The sequence below is a fragment of the Mustela erminea genome, chromosome 5 (assembly GCF_009829155.1).
Source record: "Mustela erminea isolate mMusErm1 chromosome 5, mMusErm1.Pri, whole genome shotgun sequence".
Classification (NCBI taxonomy): domain Eukaryota; kingdom Metazoa; phylum Chordata; class Mammalia; order Carnivora; family Mustelidae; genus Mustela; species Mustela erminea.
Genome location: NC_045618.1, coordinates 116421595 through 116438736, shown reverse-complemented (window position 1 = coordinate 116438736; position 17142 = coordinate 116421595). Strand labels below are relative to the sequence as shown.

Sequence of the window (17142 nt, the reverse complement as noted above, 5' to 3'; positions counted from 1 at the left end):
ACAAGAGATCATTCAGGGTAGCTGGAAAGCAGGCAGTGGCTCCAGACACAACGAATGGGTTGAAAGTCTATCCGTGATTTTATTCCACCATTAATGAGACCTCCCTCTTCTTTTCTGCCTCCCCAATAAACCCTGATCAACAGCAGGACAGGGAGGGACCTAAGATACACCTTGCGCTCTTCAAGAGACTTGGCCAAATGCAAATGCCTTTGGCTACTCCCCATTTGAGGACACCCCTCTTTTTTTGCCCTGGACTCTTTGCCCAAGGAGATGTCAGCAGAGTCCTAGTGGAGCCTAGTACCAGGGAGTGAGTAGGTGAGAAGGCAAGGTCTTCCCAGTGACCAAGATGCCAAGATCGAAGGTGCCAATAGGAAATATGTGCATTTCCCGACCTCCTGGTCTATTGTCTATTTTCAGTGTCTTCACATCTTCCCATATTTTGGCATTAGACCGTTAGGTGAAAGGTCATACAACTGGATTGTCTAGACTCGGAATCACATGAAAACCCATCCTGATTTTCAGAATTCCCCACTGTTCTCAGAGTGAGAAACTGTACTGTAGAAAGCTTTTCATGACCACTGCTGCATGGGGGAGTCTTAGGCATTCAGAACAGCATAGACTTTGCATGGTCAAAATGACAATTGCGTTACCAAAGGAATAAAAAAAGCACTACATTTGAAATAGCAGATTCTATTCTTGGCAGACAAAACAGACTTTAGAGGTGAGATTAAATGCTCCGGATAAGCTAGAGGAGGGAAAAGGGAGGATGAATAGGAAACATGGTTGCCGTGGCTTAGAGTAGGTGCCGGAATCTAGAAGTAGACATTGGAGGGCAATGTCAAGCAGCATGGTCAAGGCTGTTGGGCCTGGACGCTGGGAGCCTCATGTGGAAAGGAAATCATTCTCCCCTAGTCATGGGGCCTGTCTGTGCCCCCTCTTACCACATCAGTGGGCTCCCCCTCACAAGCTGCCCAGATGCTTCCAATTACTCACAGAGCTATGCTATTTCCTGTATGTCCCTGGGGTGTCTGAGCAGGGATAAATGATTCTCACCTGACCCTGGGGATCAATACAGGGGAAAGTTCAGCTGCAGATTCTCTCATCAACAGCAGCAGGAAAAACACCCTGGAGGTGTTATGTCACTCAGAATTGGCCTATCTGGGTCTCGCTGACCCATCTGTAACCGCTAAGTGGAAAGTCTCAAATTCATGTAGACAATAACCAGAGAATAGTACCATTCCGGCTGACTGCAAGCCCTCTGCTTGTGATAGAGATGATCCTGGGGTTGGGAGGGACTTCTGAGTGAAAACCAGGCCAGGAGGGACCTTTCTGGAAGAGCTTCCTTTTGTCTGGCCTACCTGGGTTCACTGATGTATTTGGGTTTCTGGTTTTCCCTGGAGCCTGGGGGCCAGGAAGGGCTCTGCTTCCATGCAGCTCCATAAAAGGGGCAGAATGAACAAGCTCTCTTGCTATCTGTCTATCTATCCATTTCAATGTAGCAAAGAGAGTCACTCAATTACCCCCTTGGAATTCCTTATGGGAGGAACCAGAAAAAGTCAACTGCTGTTTGCTCTGCTCATATACATAAAAATTCTCAATCCACAAGTGTCTTCAGTGGTTGTGACTGAAATGATGGATCGTCGGCCCGAGCTGCATTCCTAGAGATTTTTAGAAGAAACAATTCACAGACACCACCCCTGCTCCTTCCCCAGCACCATCAGTCACCAGCCATACCACGAGTATGTAGTGGGATGTTCCCAGACTCCTATATGACAAGAGCCAGGGAGTGTGGGGCTGTACTGAGACACCATTGAGAGGGGAATGTGGTATGTCACAAGAATTTTTTAGCATAAGTACACATTTTGGAGCTAGGGATGCCCTGTGTTAGGTACATCTAACTCAGCTTTCCAGTCCCATCTACAAACAGCTTTCTGTATAACAGTTTCTCTGGTCCAGGATACCTGGGCCCTATTTAGCCTGTCCTTTCTGGAATAAAGACACCACCCTGCCAGATGCAGCACCACAGAATCTATAGAAAATACAATTGCCAAACTAGGTGGCAAGAAAAGATATCTCTACCAAACACCTACTAGTTGCCGTGACTTTGCCTGGCACAGGTAATATCAAATGGTATTACCCTAATCTCCAGGCCGTATCTCTAAAAAGATAAACCATTCAGAGAAGACATTTTGCAGAAATTACCCCTCAAAGGAGGGGAACTCTAAGTTCTCTAAGTTCTAACTCTAAGTGTGGTAGCTAGGAAGCTATTTCTGGCCATGGGAGTGGTATGGGCACTGCGAAGCTAAGTTCGACCTGGTTATAAAGTTAGAACTAGAAGATAAAGGACTGAGCACTGTTCCACTCTTGTAGGCCACTGTTCAGGACCCTGCAACCCTAGGGCCATATGCCCCACTGATAAGCCAGCTACACTATACACTTTTCATGGTAATTAGATCCTCATTTTTTTTTTTACAGAATGGATATGATAACCTGATTTCTTAGAACATCACAAATGACCAACTCTGTCTCTGCTCCACTCACCTGGATTCCCCATCCTCATTCCTTTTCCCCTTGTTCCCAGAGCTGTAGGAAATATGTGGGGGGAAAGCAGGGCTCTGGCGCTCAGCAGTCCCTCCAGTGGCTTACACCTCTTGCTGCTGCTGTGGCTGCACATGCTCCAAATGCTGCCCTTTGCATGTGGCTGCAAGGCTCTCACCCACTAAGCTCACTGCCTTCCTTACCCTGCTGCAACCACAAAGCCGGGGGATACTTTGAAGATGGGACCTTAATGCTCTTTCCTTTTCTTTCTTCCCCTTGTCTGGTATCCATTTGCGAACAGCGCTCCTGTTGTCTCCAGGTAAGAGGTGTCTTGCCCCCCTCTTTCTTGCTTCTCGCCAGTTCCATTATTTAGTTTAAGACCCATGTCCTTTGATTTATTTAATAGGAACTGCGTGCTCCAGGTAACCTGACAAGTTCTCCTAAGGACTGAGAGCTTTATTTCCCCACTTGAAGTAAATTGTGAGGAAGTAGACAATTCTTTGAGCATCACTTCTGTCAGCAGATGTGGGTAAAGGCAGAACCGGTCCTCTCTGGGACCAGGAAGAGAGTTGAAACTTACAAATAGACAGTGGGGCCATAGACTTCTCCAGAGTCTTAGTTCATCTGTCATCTTATGTTGTGGGGCAAGAGAGGGTGAGAGTCAGGGCTGAAGCTCCTAATGGGATCGTGATGGGATTTGAAAACAAATACTTTGATCTTGAGGGAACCAGGGGAAAATAATCAGGAGCTGCTGTGAGAAGGTGAAAAGCAATTTTTAAAGAATCTGGAATTTTACTGATCCTGGAGATCTTCCATCTCATTACAGCTGAGACCTAAATTGCTAGAACTTTGGTTCACTTGTCCTTGACCCTTGAAGTCACGTGTGCCATGAACATGAAGAAGAATTAGGATATTATGGGTGGTGGGGACAATTATTTGGCTGGAAATAGAAATTTGGGGGAATTTATTTTGGACACATTCTCACGCAGAATCTAGGTTCTGTTGTAGAATGAATACCTTCTTTGAGAGTATGCTTGCATTGGTGTAATGAACTCATAAATGACATCCAATTTCGTGAGCAGATAGGAAAGCATTTCCAGCATATCTGCAATTCTGTAACTCTCAGTGCAGGCAGAGTGAGCTATGCAAGATGTCTCAATGTAAGTTAAAACAACACTTTAAATTCATCAGTTCTTTGAAGATATAAAAAAAAATCTAAGAGCAATTGAGAGGCAAAACATCTTACAGAATTCACTTGTATTCAAAATTACGAATAGGCTTCACCGGGTATTGAGAAGGGTAATATATAAAGAACATTGACCTCCTTGGAGGCTTTAAACAATTACAACAATAAACATAGGCAATCTTTTTTTTTTTCTGTAAAAAAAAAGGGACTCCTGCTTCCTTGGCCATTTGCTTCCTCTTTATACCAACAGGGTAAGAACCACCTCTGACCCCATATGTTCCACTATTCCCTCAAGGAATTAATGCCATAGCATTGGGAGTTCCTTCTCCAGTAACCTTCTTGCCTGAGAAGATATTTGGGCTTCTTTGTTCCAACTCTTGCTTCCACCCAACCCCACCACCTCCCACACACAGAGACACACAACAAAGACTGGTGATTTAATTTAGGCTTTCTTGTTCTTTGAACATATTTGCAAAAATACCAATAGAAGCTAAAATAAGAAAAGCAGGTATCACTTTCTAGATCTTTCAGCCTGTAAACTTTTAATCTAGGAGCCCATGGTTAGACTTAAAACTCACTGGAAATCTCAGGTTCTTGTCTTAATTTTCCTGGGTGGATAGGCAAACATGATTAACAATGTCTGGTGGTGAAAGACAGAGTTAATACGTTCATTCTGAGCTATACCACCAAGCTCAGGGACCTCGGAATGAGCACACTGGCTGCATCGCCCCATTTCTTTCTGAGGATACCTGTAGAGCATTGAGAGCAATCTATTCTTGTCTGGCCTGGCAAGCTCTTTGTTCTTCCAATATTTGCTCAATCTTTCATCCTATTCATATTCTCTCTCTCTCTCTCTCTCTCTCTCTCTCTCCCCCCTCCCCCTTTCCTGTGATCTGAGAGTTTATTCAGTCAGTCCAAATATCAAAATCACCTATCCTACCCACCCACCTTCACTTGAGATTCTGAGGAGTTACATAAACAAGCTATCACAGTCATTATGGTCTTTTAGATGGAAGACTTGTCACTCTCTCAAGAAAGTAGTTTGAATGTAAAGGAATGATCATTACAGAAATAGAATTACTATCAAACCAAGACACTAAATCAGAGTTGATTTAAAGGCATGTGAATCAATCACTTAACTGATATATATATGGAGTTCCTCTGTGGGGCTGAGGGAGATCCAAAGATAGAGGATTGGTATTTGTCAGATTTTTGCAAAAAGCTAGATGGAAAAACTGAATGTCACCACAGGGGTGGACAGGTCAGTAGGTAGATCAATATCCTGCCAGATGGATATAGTGCCAGATTGATAGCTAGACAAGGGGTTAGACAGGTACATTTATATGTCACTAGAGAGCTCATTATATTGGTATAGAGTTCTTGAGGCACATGTAAAGTATGACATGGGGGCATCGGGGAGGGAGGAGTAGAATGAAGTAGAATAATACTGTCACTGCTAGGATAGCCTTTGTGATATGGTGCCAAAACCTATAAGTAGAGGGGAAAAGTACCCTTGCTTTTAAGGAATCTATAAGTCTCTAAAGGCTTTTTCTCACAGTAGCATGCAACCTGGCTTCTAGGATCACTGACTTCATAGCCAGAACCCTAGGTATACCCAGATTTACCTTCATAATTAACTAATAAAAGACTCTAAATCAATGGATTGAATAAAGTTAGACTGCTAGAGGGTGTCTGCTTACTTAGACAGGACATTGATCCTTAAGAAGTAATTCCTTCTGAAAGTCGTCACCAACGCTACAGGAGGACAGCACCACGGACAGCTCCCAAACATTTTGGGATTGCCTTCTGTGTTTGGGGCCAGAACCACTCAGTGGAGCAGCCAGCTCAGGAACCCAGTGCATACTGTCTTCCCATCATCATTCAGGACAACTAAGAAAATTCTCCTATAAAGCAGCCTCTCTGGTAACTTACACTCTTGGCTTATCGTCTTTCCAGTGAATTCCTTTCCTTGCAACTTCAAGGGCTCGAGCCTCACCCATCCCTACGCTTCACCAATCCCCAGGTGAGAGAGAAAAGAAGACCTCCTTGGCCTCTGACCCACTTTGTCCTTGAGATTATCTAAGGACTAAAGGATTCCCATAGGAGATTCACTGTGTGGAATGAAAGCAATTAAGGAACTCAATAAAAGAATTAATTGCATATAAAAATGTGGGCTTGGAAGGAAAGATGTTTAAATGATCTCTGAAAGAAACAGGCTGCCAAGAGCAATTTTCTAATCAAAGGGGAATAAAAAGATTCAATCTCTATTTCACTCTAATCCAGAAAACATGTCTTCATGGTGAAGTGGTCTTAAAATGGACTCACCAGCTGAAGTGGAACATTTTTCGCACCATTCAACATGAGAAGGGGCCTCTGGTAAATGAGTCAAGATGCTGGGGGACACAGGGAATGCCTCAAAAAAAAGTAAAGGAAGAGCTTCCTTTCGGTTTTGGTTGAACGAGTATTTCTGTTCCAGAAGAAATACGTCTGGTTCCTACAGAAATCCTGGGGACCTTCCATTGGATAATCAGGAAATCTTTCAGGAACTCTTCCAAGTTTCTCACTGTGAGGACAACATTCACTTGTATGGGAGTATAGATATTCCTGCTTTCTCCTCTACAGAGGGCACAGTCCCAACGTCGTTGGAAACAGATATTAATGGGAACCAGTAGACATACCCTTTGGATTATGTGGTACCCTTGTGGACATGTCGTTCTGGCCTCCAAGAACTTTTATATCAAGTAGTTGAACAGTCAGGCCCAACAATTCAAAACTGGTAAATGCTTTTGTTCCCAACTCTCCAATATCTCACCAGATGACTTGGGAACTTCACTAGGTGCTATTTCGTGGAAGGTCTTTGGGTCAGGTTGTACAGTCAGTTATAAAATGGAAATAGGAATACTTATCCCAGGCCTGCAGGAGACCCTCTCATGGTCTGATGGTCATAACATGTTCAACATGTTATAGAAAGAGACACTAAAAAGTACCCGAAGTCCCTACTCTTGAGAAGAGTTTGCTTTGTGCCCACTGCCCATGCCTGATGCTCTGAGCTATAGATCCCTAGGGAGTAGAGAATGTGCTAAAGCTAGTCTGATTTTGTTTTGTTGCAGAGGTGACAGACAGAAAGCTGACTGTGGAGGAGGAGGAGGCCAAGAGGATAGCAGAAATGGGAAAACCAGTACTGGGCGAACACCCCAAACTAGAGGTCATCATTGAAGAATCCTTTGAGTTCAAGGTCAGGCCATAAGTGAGATCTAATTGAATAATAGAGTAATGCGGTGGGAGGTAGAAGTTTTGTTCCGATTTCACCACTCAATAATGACGTTGAAACTGAACAAATCACTTACTTGGCCAGTGTCAATGTCCCCATGTGTAACCTGGAACGAGTAGCCCTGGCCATTTGGATCCTAGGAATATTGGGAGGAAACATAACAAATGGAATAAAAGGGCTATAAAGCCCCTGTATGTATTATTTCTATTGTTCAACTGAATTTTAAAAGCAAAAATTCTAAAATTTTCTATTTTGGGGCAACATTTATTGGCTTTAATACCATTATGCTTTATTGTATAGCTCTAAGTATCCAATATCTGCCATCACAACCAAAGAAAAGAGAAATAGAAAGACTGACCCAGAAGATATCATGCAAGGCCATTACTCCCAGAACCCATGTGGATATGCCCAGAATGCAAGACATCTTTCATCCCCTTGAAGCATCAGACTCCTCCACAGTTCTGAGCGTTCTAACTTCATGATTCCGAGTTTTTATCTCCCTGACAGAATACGGTGGACAAACTGATCAAGAAGACAAATCTGGCCATGGTTGTGGGGACCCATTCCTGGAGGGACCAGTTCATGGAAGCCATCACTGTCAGTGCAGGTAAGAGGGTCTCAAGATGGGCACCGGCCTCGCTGAGAGAAGCAGGCAACGCCAGAGATGGGCGAACGAACACAGCCCCATCCACAGCTACCAATTTCTGGGAAGGCCTCTGCATCCCAGACCTAGTCCTTGCTGTTGGCCTGTTTTACCAGGTCACTTCAGAGAAGAATCATGGGGTAGCTGGGAGAGCCTGGCTACCTGCTGGTTTCAAATCCTGGCTCTGCTGTGTGACCTGGGACAAGTTACCTTCCCTCCACCTCAATTTCCTCATTCAAAAAGGGAATCATTTCGACCTTTCTCAGCAAAGCTGAATGAGAGAGTCCGGTGCCAAACAGAACTCATTAAATTCTGGTTTCTGTCATTCCTTCCTCTCATTATTTTGGTCCTCCTTTTCTGTTAACTGGAGGACTACTCTGATTAGAGATGTGGGTTTGTAAATTCCCCGCATTGACACTGGCAAACCTCCACCCTGGATGATTCCAGACCTCTCCTTGGCCATTCACTGGCAGGTTCCCTTAGTGGTGGCCCAGAGCACAGCCAGGGCCCCCGACAAGGTGTCTCCATCACCACCCACAGTGCCTCTTGGCACCACGGCAGCCTCCTTGTTCTGCCCAGCTCCACCGGCCTTGTCTGCTTTCATATGAGGCTTCGTTGTCATAGCAACCCACAGGGTCACATCCCTGAGGCCCAGGAGCCAGAGCAGAAGGACCGCCAGGAAGAGAGGGTGTCTTCAGCTGCTGCTCCCCCACATCTCACGTGGCCCTCCTCAGATCTCCCCAGAACACCCTCTGATGACCTTACTTTGCCCCTAAGGGGACAATAAACAGAATATAGGCCACATCATCGAACCCCCTCCTTTCTCAAACAAGGGAACTGAGGGTTAGAAATAAGAGGTGATTTTTCCCAGCTTACAGATCCTCTTCCTGGCAAAGCTGCAACCGGAACTCACGTGTCCTAACTCCTGCTTGTTAAAACCCTCGCTTCCTCCGATCGTGTTAAACCTAACCGAGGCTGCCCCGGACCAGGGGCCAGCGGGCCTCAGCACATCCTCTCCTCCCAGACTGTTGAACGGGCCATGTGGACCCTGTTTCCTGGTGAGGACAATGGGGCCCGGCCCTGCTCTGTCCCACGGGATATCAGGAGGATGGCGCTGGTTCGCTGGTATGCCCACCTGATCTGGAATGACAGCCGCGCCTCTGGGGACGGATGGCAGCTGGAACCACGAGGTTACTGCAGCAGGCGGGTCAGGAAAGTTAGGGAGGCGCTCGGACACACGGCTGATTTTGCTTTTCTTGGCCCAGGCTACCGAGGAAGCCTCCTCCTCTCTCCTCTCTGCCTCATCACCTTGTGCCTCCTGTGATCTCCCCCCACGCCGACCCTTTGGCCTCTCTCCTCCCTTCTCTCCCTATTCCCCTGTCCTCTCCCTCCCACCCTCCCTGCTGCCCTGCACTCACCTCGACCAGTGGGCCACCCCCACGTGGCTCCACTTTCTCCAGCGTTTTCAGGCACCCGCAACCTGGCCCCCCACCCGGCAGCTCAGGGGAGAGCGGGAGTGTCTTGCCCGCTAATAATGCTTGCCGTGTTGGGCTGACCTGAGTTTTCCTGAACGGGGACCTGACCTCGCTGCCCTTCCCGGGGGCCTCTTTTATCTTGTCTGCAGCAGGGGATGAGGATGAGGATGAGTCGGGCGAGGAGAGGCTGCCGTCCTGCTTTGACTACGTCATGCACTTTCTGACCGTCTTCTGGAAGGTGCTGTTTGCCTGCGTGCCCCCCACAGAGTACTGTCACGGCTGGGCCTGCTTCGTCGTGTCCATTCTCATCATCGGCATGCTCACGGCTGTCATCGGGGACCTCGCCTCCCACTTCGGCTGCACCATCGGCCTCAAGGACTCAGTCACAGCTGTTGTCTTTGTGGCATTTGGCACGTCTGTGCCAGGTAAGAGTGAGGGGGGCCCGGGTTTGCAGAGAGGTTACTCCTGGGTCCAAGTGACCCCCTCTGCTTTGCCTCAAGACCTTCTTGCTACCACCGATCTGCGCTAACAGAGCCTCTGCCCCGACGGTGTGCGGAAGTCAAAGGGATTCCTGACAACAGTGCTAGTGAGAGCAGACATTCCTTGGACCCTTTTGATGTGTCAGGCTCTGGGTATGCCACCCAGTTGACATGGTTTCTCTCTGTAATGCTTAACAGATCCCTACATAATTGGGATCATGATTATCCCCATGTGACAAATGAGGAAACTGAGGCCCATGGAGCTAAATCGGCTGCCCGTGTGAGCAGCCCACTTTCTCAGCCTCCACGTGATATGAAGGCCACAAACAGCACAACTCAAAGACTATAGATACACTTTTCCTCCCATGTGTCTCTGGCAGCTGCTGAGACCAAAGATTAGCCCACTGGAAGGTGTCACCCTGGAAATCTTCACGAGAATTCCTGGCTCCCTCACTTAGAAGGACACCTGGGAGTACAAATCGTCCCCTAACAGGACAGGAGAGGAAGCTTAGTGAGCTCGTGTCCTTTCATATGATGAATTACATATTCTTTTCTTTTCGCATAAACATTCAGAGATGAACAAGAGTGAGCCTGAATTTATTCATTCATTAGGCAAATATTCACGGAGCCCGATGCAGTCTCGTGCTAGGCTGTCGTGGAAGGTGGGCAGGCGCGCTCCCCGCTCTGAGTGGAGTTCAGCAGCTAGCGGCAGAAACGACTCAACTCCCATTATTGAAATCATCTTTGTTTAAGTTAAATGACAAGAGAGTAGAGGTGCTGTGTCAGCATAGATGGAGGGACAGGGCTGGGCTGGTTCGTGGACAGCTTCCAAGAGAGGCTTATATAAGCTGGGCTGGACCAAGACGGAGCAGAGGGCTGTGTTAGCTCAGGCTCCTGACTTCGTTCAGCTGGGCATCCAGGACGTCTGAACCTGACCTCCTGCCGGGAGCCTCCCTGCTGCCACAACAAGGAAGAGACAGTGTCAAGTGCCAAAAGGGTTACGTAGAATCCCATCAGATGGGACTCTGCTGGCTGGACCCAGGGAAACCCTTCCTAGACTAAGAGAATAAATCCCCCTGGAGGGTAACTGAATTGACATGACACTCCAGGTAAACCTCGTCCCCAAACCCCAGCACAGAGCAATGGGATGATTTGCACATTAGTGATGCAAGAGCCTTGGCTCTCCTGGAAATGCGTCAGGTGGTAGGAAATTAGACGGATGGTGCATGGAAGGCATTTTGGAGGAGATGCCCTGTGATCTCCGTTCTCCAGGCCTCAAGGGATGGAACTAGCAGAGGGAAAGGAGCAGAACTATCACAGTGGGAAAAGGGACACACGTGGAAAGAAATTGCAGAAGATCAGAGGGGGAAAAGCAAGGTCATAGGTAAGAAAAGGCAAGAGATTTTCTCTTGGAGAGCCGAGAAAATTGACAAGAAGGAGGCAAGCCAGGACAGGCTTGGGACACTTCCAAGTCCTTGCACTTGGTCAGGGAGTAGCTGGCAGCATCAGGGGCTTGAGAAAGGTTACACAGTGGTGTACTCAGCTGATTTCATGGCTTTGCACGAAATTCTTTGGGATGGTCATATGCAAAGGGCCCACCCATGAGAGTTTTAGGACCAAATGTCTTGTTAACTGCCCATGTAACCTTGGGTAGATTGGTTGACCCTTATTATCCTTACCTGTGAAATCAAAGGGTGGCTAGAGGTCCCTGATAGCCCTCTCAACGCCTACAGTCCAGGCCAACATCTGAAGTCAAGCAGCTCGCAGGGCCCTGTGCCCCATATAGTAACTACAGAGACAGAGTCCTGTCTTCCTTGAGCCCGTACCTCATGGTTCCCTGGCATGTCTCTGTCTGCATAAATAAAGCCCCTAACGCAATGCCAAGGCCAGGGGCCATGACTCTGTTATGTGAGCTGATATTGTGCATGATGGTTACAATCAGCATCTACCCTCAGCAGCTTCCCAGGCGGCCAAGGTTCCCTGGGCAGATGGAGAAATAATAAGCTCCCCTTACTGGGGGGTGGGGGTGGGGGAATCCAAAGGGAACAGCAACCCCCCCCCCCCAGCAGATGAGGAACCTGAAGCCCAGAGAAGTGAGGTGACCTGTCCAAGGCCACACAGCCTGTTCATGTCCAAGGCCACACAGCCTGCCTCCCCCTTCCTGAGCTTGGTCTGGGGCCCCAGCTGCCTTCTGGACATACGGTGGGGCCGGGGTGGGAGTGGGGGGCCCTCCGCGTCTCAGGCTCCCTCCAGCTCCCATCCATTCTCCCTCTTCCAGACATGTTTGCCAGCAAAGCCGCGGCCATCCAGGATCTGTACTCTGACGCCTCCATCGGCAATGTCACGGGCAGCAACGCCATCAACGTCTTCCTGGGCATCGGCCTGGCCTGGTCCGTGGCCGCCATCTACTGGGCCCTGCAGGGACAGGAGTTCTACGTGTCGGCCGGCACGCTGGCCTTCTCCGTCACCCTCTTCACCATCTTCGCGTTCGTGTGCATCAGCGTGCTCCTGTACCGCCGGCGGCCCCACCTGGGCGGGGAGCTGGGGGGCCCACGCGGCTGCAAGCTGGCCACGACGTGGCTCTTCGTGGGCCTGTGGCTCCTGTACATACTCTTTGCCACGCTGGAGGCCTACTGCTACATCAAGGGCTTCTGAGCCTGGGTGCGGGGCCTCTGCTGCACACGCCTCGGACTTCTCCTGAGAGAAGGGCACTTGGCCACCGTGACCTCGCCCGGGGGGAGCAGCCCACAGAGGCCCCAGGAACCTCACCCGACCTAGACTCCCCCGGCAGTGGGACTGAAAGGGCAGAGTCTTAACCAGTCAAACCGAGTGGAGGAAACACCCTCTTTACAAAGTATTTAATTCAATACAAACCAACAACAGCAACAAATCCACCTCCTCCCCATCTTCCCATCCGTGTCCTGACCACAGCAGAGGTCAAAGCTTCCACCGTCCTCCCATCATCCTTTGCTGCTTCTCCTTCCCTGGGGCAGGGCTTCCACTCTGTCCTGTTGGTCGCATCCCCACACTGTCCCCCAGCTGATGGGGGTGGAAGGGAGTCCTAGCGCCCAGCCCCCCCCACCCCACCCCAGGCCACTTTCCGGTTCTCTCTTCATCGTAGCCATTACTGTGCTCACTTTGCCATCCGGTGTCGCTCATTGTTTGCTCGTTTGTCTTTTCTTTCTGAAGTTGGTTAACATCGGTGCTGTGGAGGAACTCCCGGGGAGGGACAGGCAGAGGCAGGACGTTCAGTGGCACCCTCTCCCCCTCTCCTCCGGTAACAGCTGTCTTTTGGCTCCAGCGGCGTTTTGCACCGCCCCCGACCCCACATCTGCTTTCTTTCTCAGTGGGAGAGGGCTGGCGTTTGGGTGGCAGCGTGTTTGCACACCCATGCGGCGGGCTGAAGAACCAGGGCTGTGGCAGGGGCAAGAAGACCTTTATGTGCTTCTGTCAAAATCCAGTTTAAAGCAAAAAGTCATGGTTCCTTCCCTCCCCTTTCCAGTTTACTCTGCCCATCTCCCTGGGGCCGCGTCTATGTGTTCATCCTTGTGAGGGAAGAGCCACCACTTGCGAGATGGGGGACAGGAATAGGAACAGGATCCGATGACAGAGGACGGCTGGGGAGGCAAAAGGCATAGACGGCTTCTTGAGTCATCTTTGGCTTCGGATCTGAGGCCGAGCAGAAGAGCTGTCCACCTCGTGAGATCTTTAAGGGGAAAGATTGTGTTTTAAAGCGTCAGTGCGTCAGACAGATGTCAGCCTCCCCAGCCCCTCACTTTCTAATGTGCCACACTGAGAGGTCTGACTGTACTTTTTGAGATTTTTTTTTTTTTTAATTAACTGAGAGGTTGATAAGAAAACCAGGGGCTCCTTCCACCTCTCCTGGACCCTCAGGTCACGTTTGAAAGCATTTTCACAAGAGAGGAACTGCAATTTCTCATCACTCCCACATTCCTGCTTGTTTTTAAACCTCACGAAGCTCTTTTTCCAGCCTGTGGGCTATTTCTTGCCCCACTAAGAGGAACTTTAGTTGCTATCATCCCACGGAGCCTGGGTTTATAGAAAAAGAGATTGCCGTGGCCTACAGACCTTTTCCCAACAAATTTGAAAAGGACCTGGCTTTAAAACCCACATGCTTGTGTGTGCGCGCGCGTGCACACACACACACACAAACACACACACACACACACACACACACACGGACACACATAGGAACTCATCACAAAACTGCCCACAGATCTTTAGGCTTTCTGCATTGACATAAATACATTTTTTTAAGGGAAAAAAAGAGAAATTAAAAAAACACCTGTTTAATTTTAAACACATTTTTTTAAGAAAAAAATAACTAAAAAAGAAACAGTGCTCATGTCATAAGCTATGTTGACAGTTGCCAGTGGAAATGTTGGGTTGGTTTAAAAAAAAAAAAATAAAAGCTATACTTATATCTCTCTAAATACAGCTTGCTCCTTCCATGTTTCTTCAGGAAGAGGTCCAGGGGGCCAGCTGGGGTTTTTCTTCTGGAGCAGATGTGGTTGAGGTGAAAGTGTCATCTCCTATTTGTATCTCCTGGCTGCCTCTGCGTCCCCTCAGAGGCCAGTGTTCCAGACCCAGTGTTTTTAAAGCAAAAAAATACGTCAGGGAAATGCCACCTGTCAAAAGCTGGACGATGGGATGCTCGGGGACAGAAGCAGCAGAGCTGTGGTGATTAAGGGAAGGAGGCTTTTGTATCCGAGAGGCACGGTGGGGCAGCAGTTCAGCCAGGCAAACGGGGCCCTGTGTTTATTATCAGTAGGCACATTCGTTCATTCGTTGACTCATCATCTGTGCAACAAGTGGATTTTGAACACCGTTGCAGCCTTGAGCTACATTCTGGTGATAGACGGAAGACTTCAAGCAACTCACGGTCCAGAGACACAGGTAATGTGCCCTTAACCAGGGCTATTTTGGTTCCAAGAAACAGAAACCCATTAACCTCTTCCAATGCTGCAAAGGCCTGGTGAAGGGGCTGCTCTCATGGAACCCAAGACAGAAGGCACAGCTGGCAACAGGAGGCTGAAAGCCCTCGGGAACCAAGTCTGCTCTTCCCCTCCCCCAGATGGCATAGTCCCCCCAGTCCTTGCTCCTGTCTCCCCTTCAGATCTGGCCCCTTCCTCTCCCTCTCAGGGTGCTCTGCTTGTGTGACCCATGGCCGAGCGTGGCCACCCCCTCCCCCAGCACTATGGCATAACTGTATAGCTCCATTCCCACAATTGACGGGGACATCCCTTTTCTCTTGAGAATGAATTCTTAATGGAGAGAATGAGACCAATCTCCTATCCCCAAAGGGCTATCCCTGAAAGGCAGAGCCCTCTGTGGAGGCTGGGGGTACGGTGCCTGTGGATTGGGAGTTTGATCTGAACTCCCAGTCTAAACAGCTCAGGAAAGGAGAGGGGTGACATCACAGGTACTATTGCCCTTTCCAAAAAGCCAAGTGTTGGGAAGGGGCCTATGAAGCATATGAACCACCAAAGTACAAATAAAAATTCCAGTTCTGTCATGAGTGCTCTAAGAATGCCATAAATAGGTACCACCAGCAACACTAACTCAGCCTGGAAGCATCGGGAAAAACAGAGCACGTAACATTTAAGTAGGATCTTGAAGGAACAATCTTTTGGTGAGGGGGCTTGGTACGAGGGGTAAACAGGTTATAGTGTCATCTAGGGATAACGCTGGCAGGCTTGGCTAAACTGTAGAGTTCAAGGGACGCGAAACAACCCAGAGAAGTAGGCAAGGAGGAAGGTTTGGCTAACAGGCTCATTCAGTTCTTTGCCAGCCGCTAAGATGCAAATGAAAAATGTCCTTTAGCTGATTACATGGTAGATGCTAAGTCATGAGATCCATTTGCACCTACCATTCCCCCTTTTTGAGGCATTCCTGGGTTATCTAGATTTCAGGCTTTTATCAAGGGAGAGGCTGGGATAAACCAGAGGGAATGGGAAAGAGGGTTGAGAAGAAGAGCCTGGGAACCTGAAGCCCCAGGTGCTGGCCTGGAGGCTGCCATTCCTTGGACCTGCACAGCTCCATCTCTGCTCTGGACTAGTTTCCTGAACTACAGATAAGCTCTTCAATGGCCTCAGAGGCTATTACTTCTACCTTTCACTCTGGTCTTCTGGAAAACATACACAAAAGTGATGTGTGCACCTGCGTGTTTATAGGCATGCACGTGTGCATGTGTGTGTATGTATAACAACAACTTACCTGACAGAGCGTTGCAGAAGTCCTTTTGGAATTCCCTGGCCCCGTGGCCTGTGTATTAGAGTGAAAAAAGACATTTCCAGCCTTTGCACACATGTTCATTTTCAGCACTTTTTACTGGAACCACACGTTCCCGCTCCCAGATTTATTTGTTACCAGGCTGATATCGCTGCTATAATAAGTAAACCCCAGGATCACAGAGGTGTAGCAGGGTGAAAGTTTGCTCCTCATTCTTGCAATAATCCGACGAGGATGTGCCCAGGTAGCAGGTAGAAAATTCGAGAAGGCACACACTCTTTGGACTCCCTTGGCTCTGAAGCAACATGCATTACTTTTGCTTGTATTCTTTTAGGAGGCGCTCACGGCAAAGGAGACTGAGAAATACAGACCTGGCTGGGCAGACACTTCCCAGTGTCCACTCTATTTTACAAAAAAAGGAACCTTTATGAACGCGTGCCTTCACCACAACCCCTCTGTGCTTAAACATAGATATTTTTAATATCAATGGCAAGAGCCATCTGACCTATATCTATGTGAGGTTTTAGAGGTTATAAAAAGCCTTTTATATACATGTGTTTGAGTTGGATAAAAACCACAGAAATAGATATTATTCTCACTTTATCACTGAAGGCCTGAGTGGCTAAATGATTGCCAGGAGCACCTAGTTATTAGAGGCAGGACACAAACACAGGTCTTCTAATTCCAAATCTAAGCTCTTACCAGCATATTACAACCTCTGATGACAAACACCAGAACAGAGTTTGAGGATCCCAGGAGGCAGGTCTAGCCAGTGAAGGAGCTCCTTAAAAGCAGCCAGGGGCCAGGAGGGAAGGCAGAAGAAACCAGCCAGCAATTGGCCCTCTCATTCTCCTTCAGTTTCCTTCTCCTCTGTCTCCATCCTTGCTGAGCAAGGAGCTTCCTCTAGAGGCAGCTGAATGGACTGATGTTCCAGTAAGAGCCAAACTGGTAGAAATTTCCAAACGGTAGAAAATTACACAATGGTCAAGTGAGCTGGGTTGAGGCGTTTAACTACCATTCATGATGTAGAATTATCTGGCCCCAGGAAAGAGGTGATTCAAAAGATACCATCTTGGGAAAGAGTATCCGAAAAAGATCCCTGGAAAACTGCCCTAGTAGGTGAATCCTGTGACATTTATGACATGTGTAGAGGAGAACAGGTGATCAAACTCTGTAAGAAAAGAGACTAGCCTTTACTCATACTCAAAGGAATTCATCATTCTTTCTTAAATATCTGGAAAGGAGGTCACCCAAGGGAAACTCTTCTGGTGCTTCCAAGTGCTTAAACTCTGATGTCT

At 48.2% G+C, this 17142-nt stretch overlaps 1 protein-coding gene across 4 annotated transcripts in view; it reads left to right on the top strand.

Moving 5' to 3' along the window:
- SLC8A3 (solute carrier family 8 member A3) overlaps positions 1-14046 on the top strand; it is a 137144-nt gene extending 123098 nt beyond the window's left edge. For 2 of the 4 annotated variants that reach the window (XM_032344617.1, XM_032344616.1), the window contains exons 4-8: positions 2840-2857; positions 6835-6959; positions 7503-7602; positions 9263-9538; positions 11871-14046. In XM_032344617.1, the coding sequence (XP_032200508.1) occupies positions 2840-2857; positions 6835-6959; positions 7503-7602; positions 9263-9538; positions 11871-12247 (896 nt within the window). In that variant the 3' untranslated portion in view covers positions 12248-14046. The remainder of the gene's footprint in view (positions 1-2839; positions 2858-6834; positions 6960-7502; positions 7603-9262; positions 9539-11870) is intronic. The other 2 variants (XM_032344618.1, XM_032344619.1) reach the window with 2 other exon arrangements.
- Positions 14047-17142: the final 3096 nt, after the last annotated feature.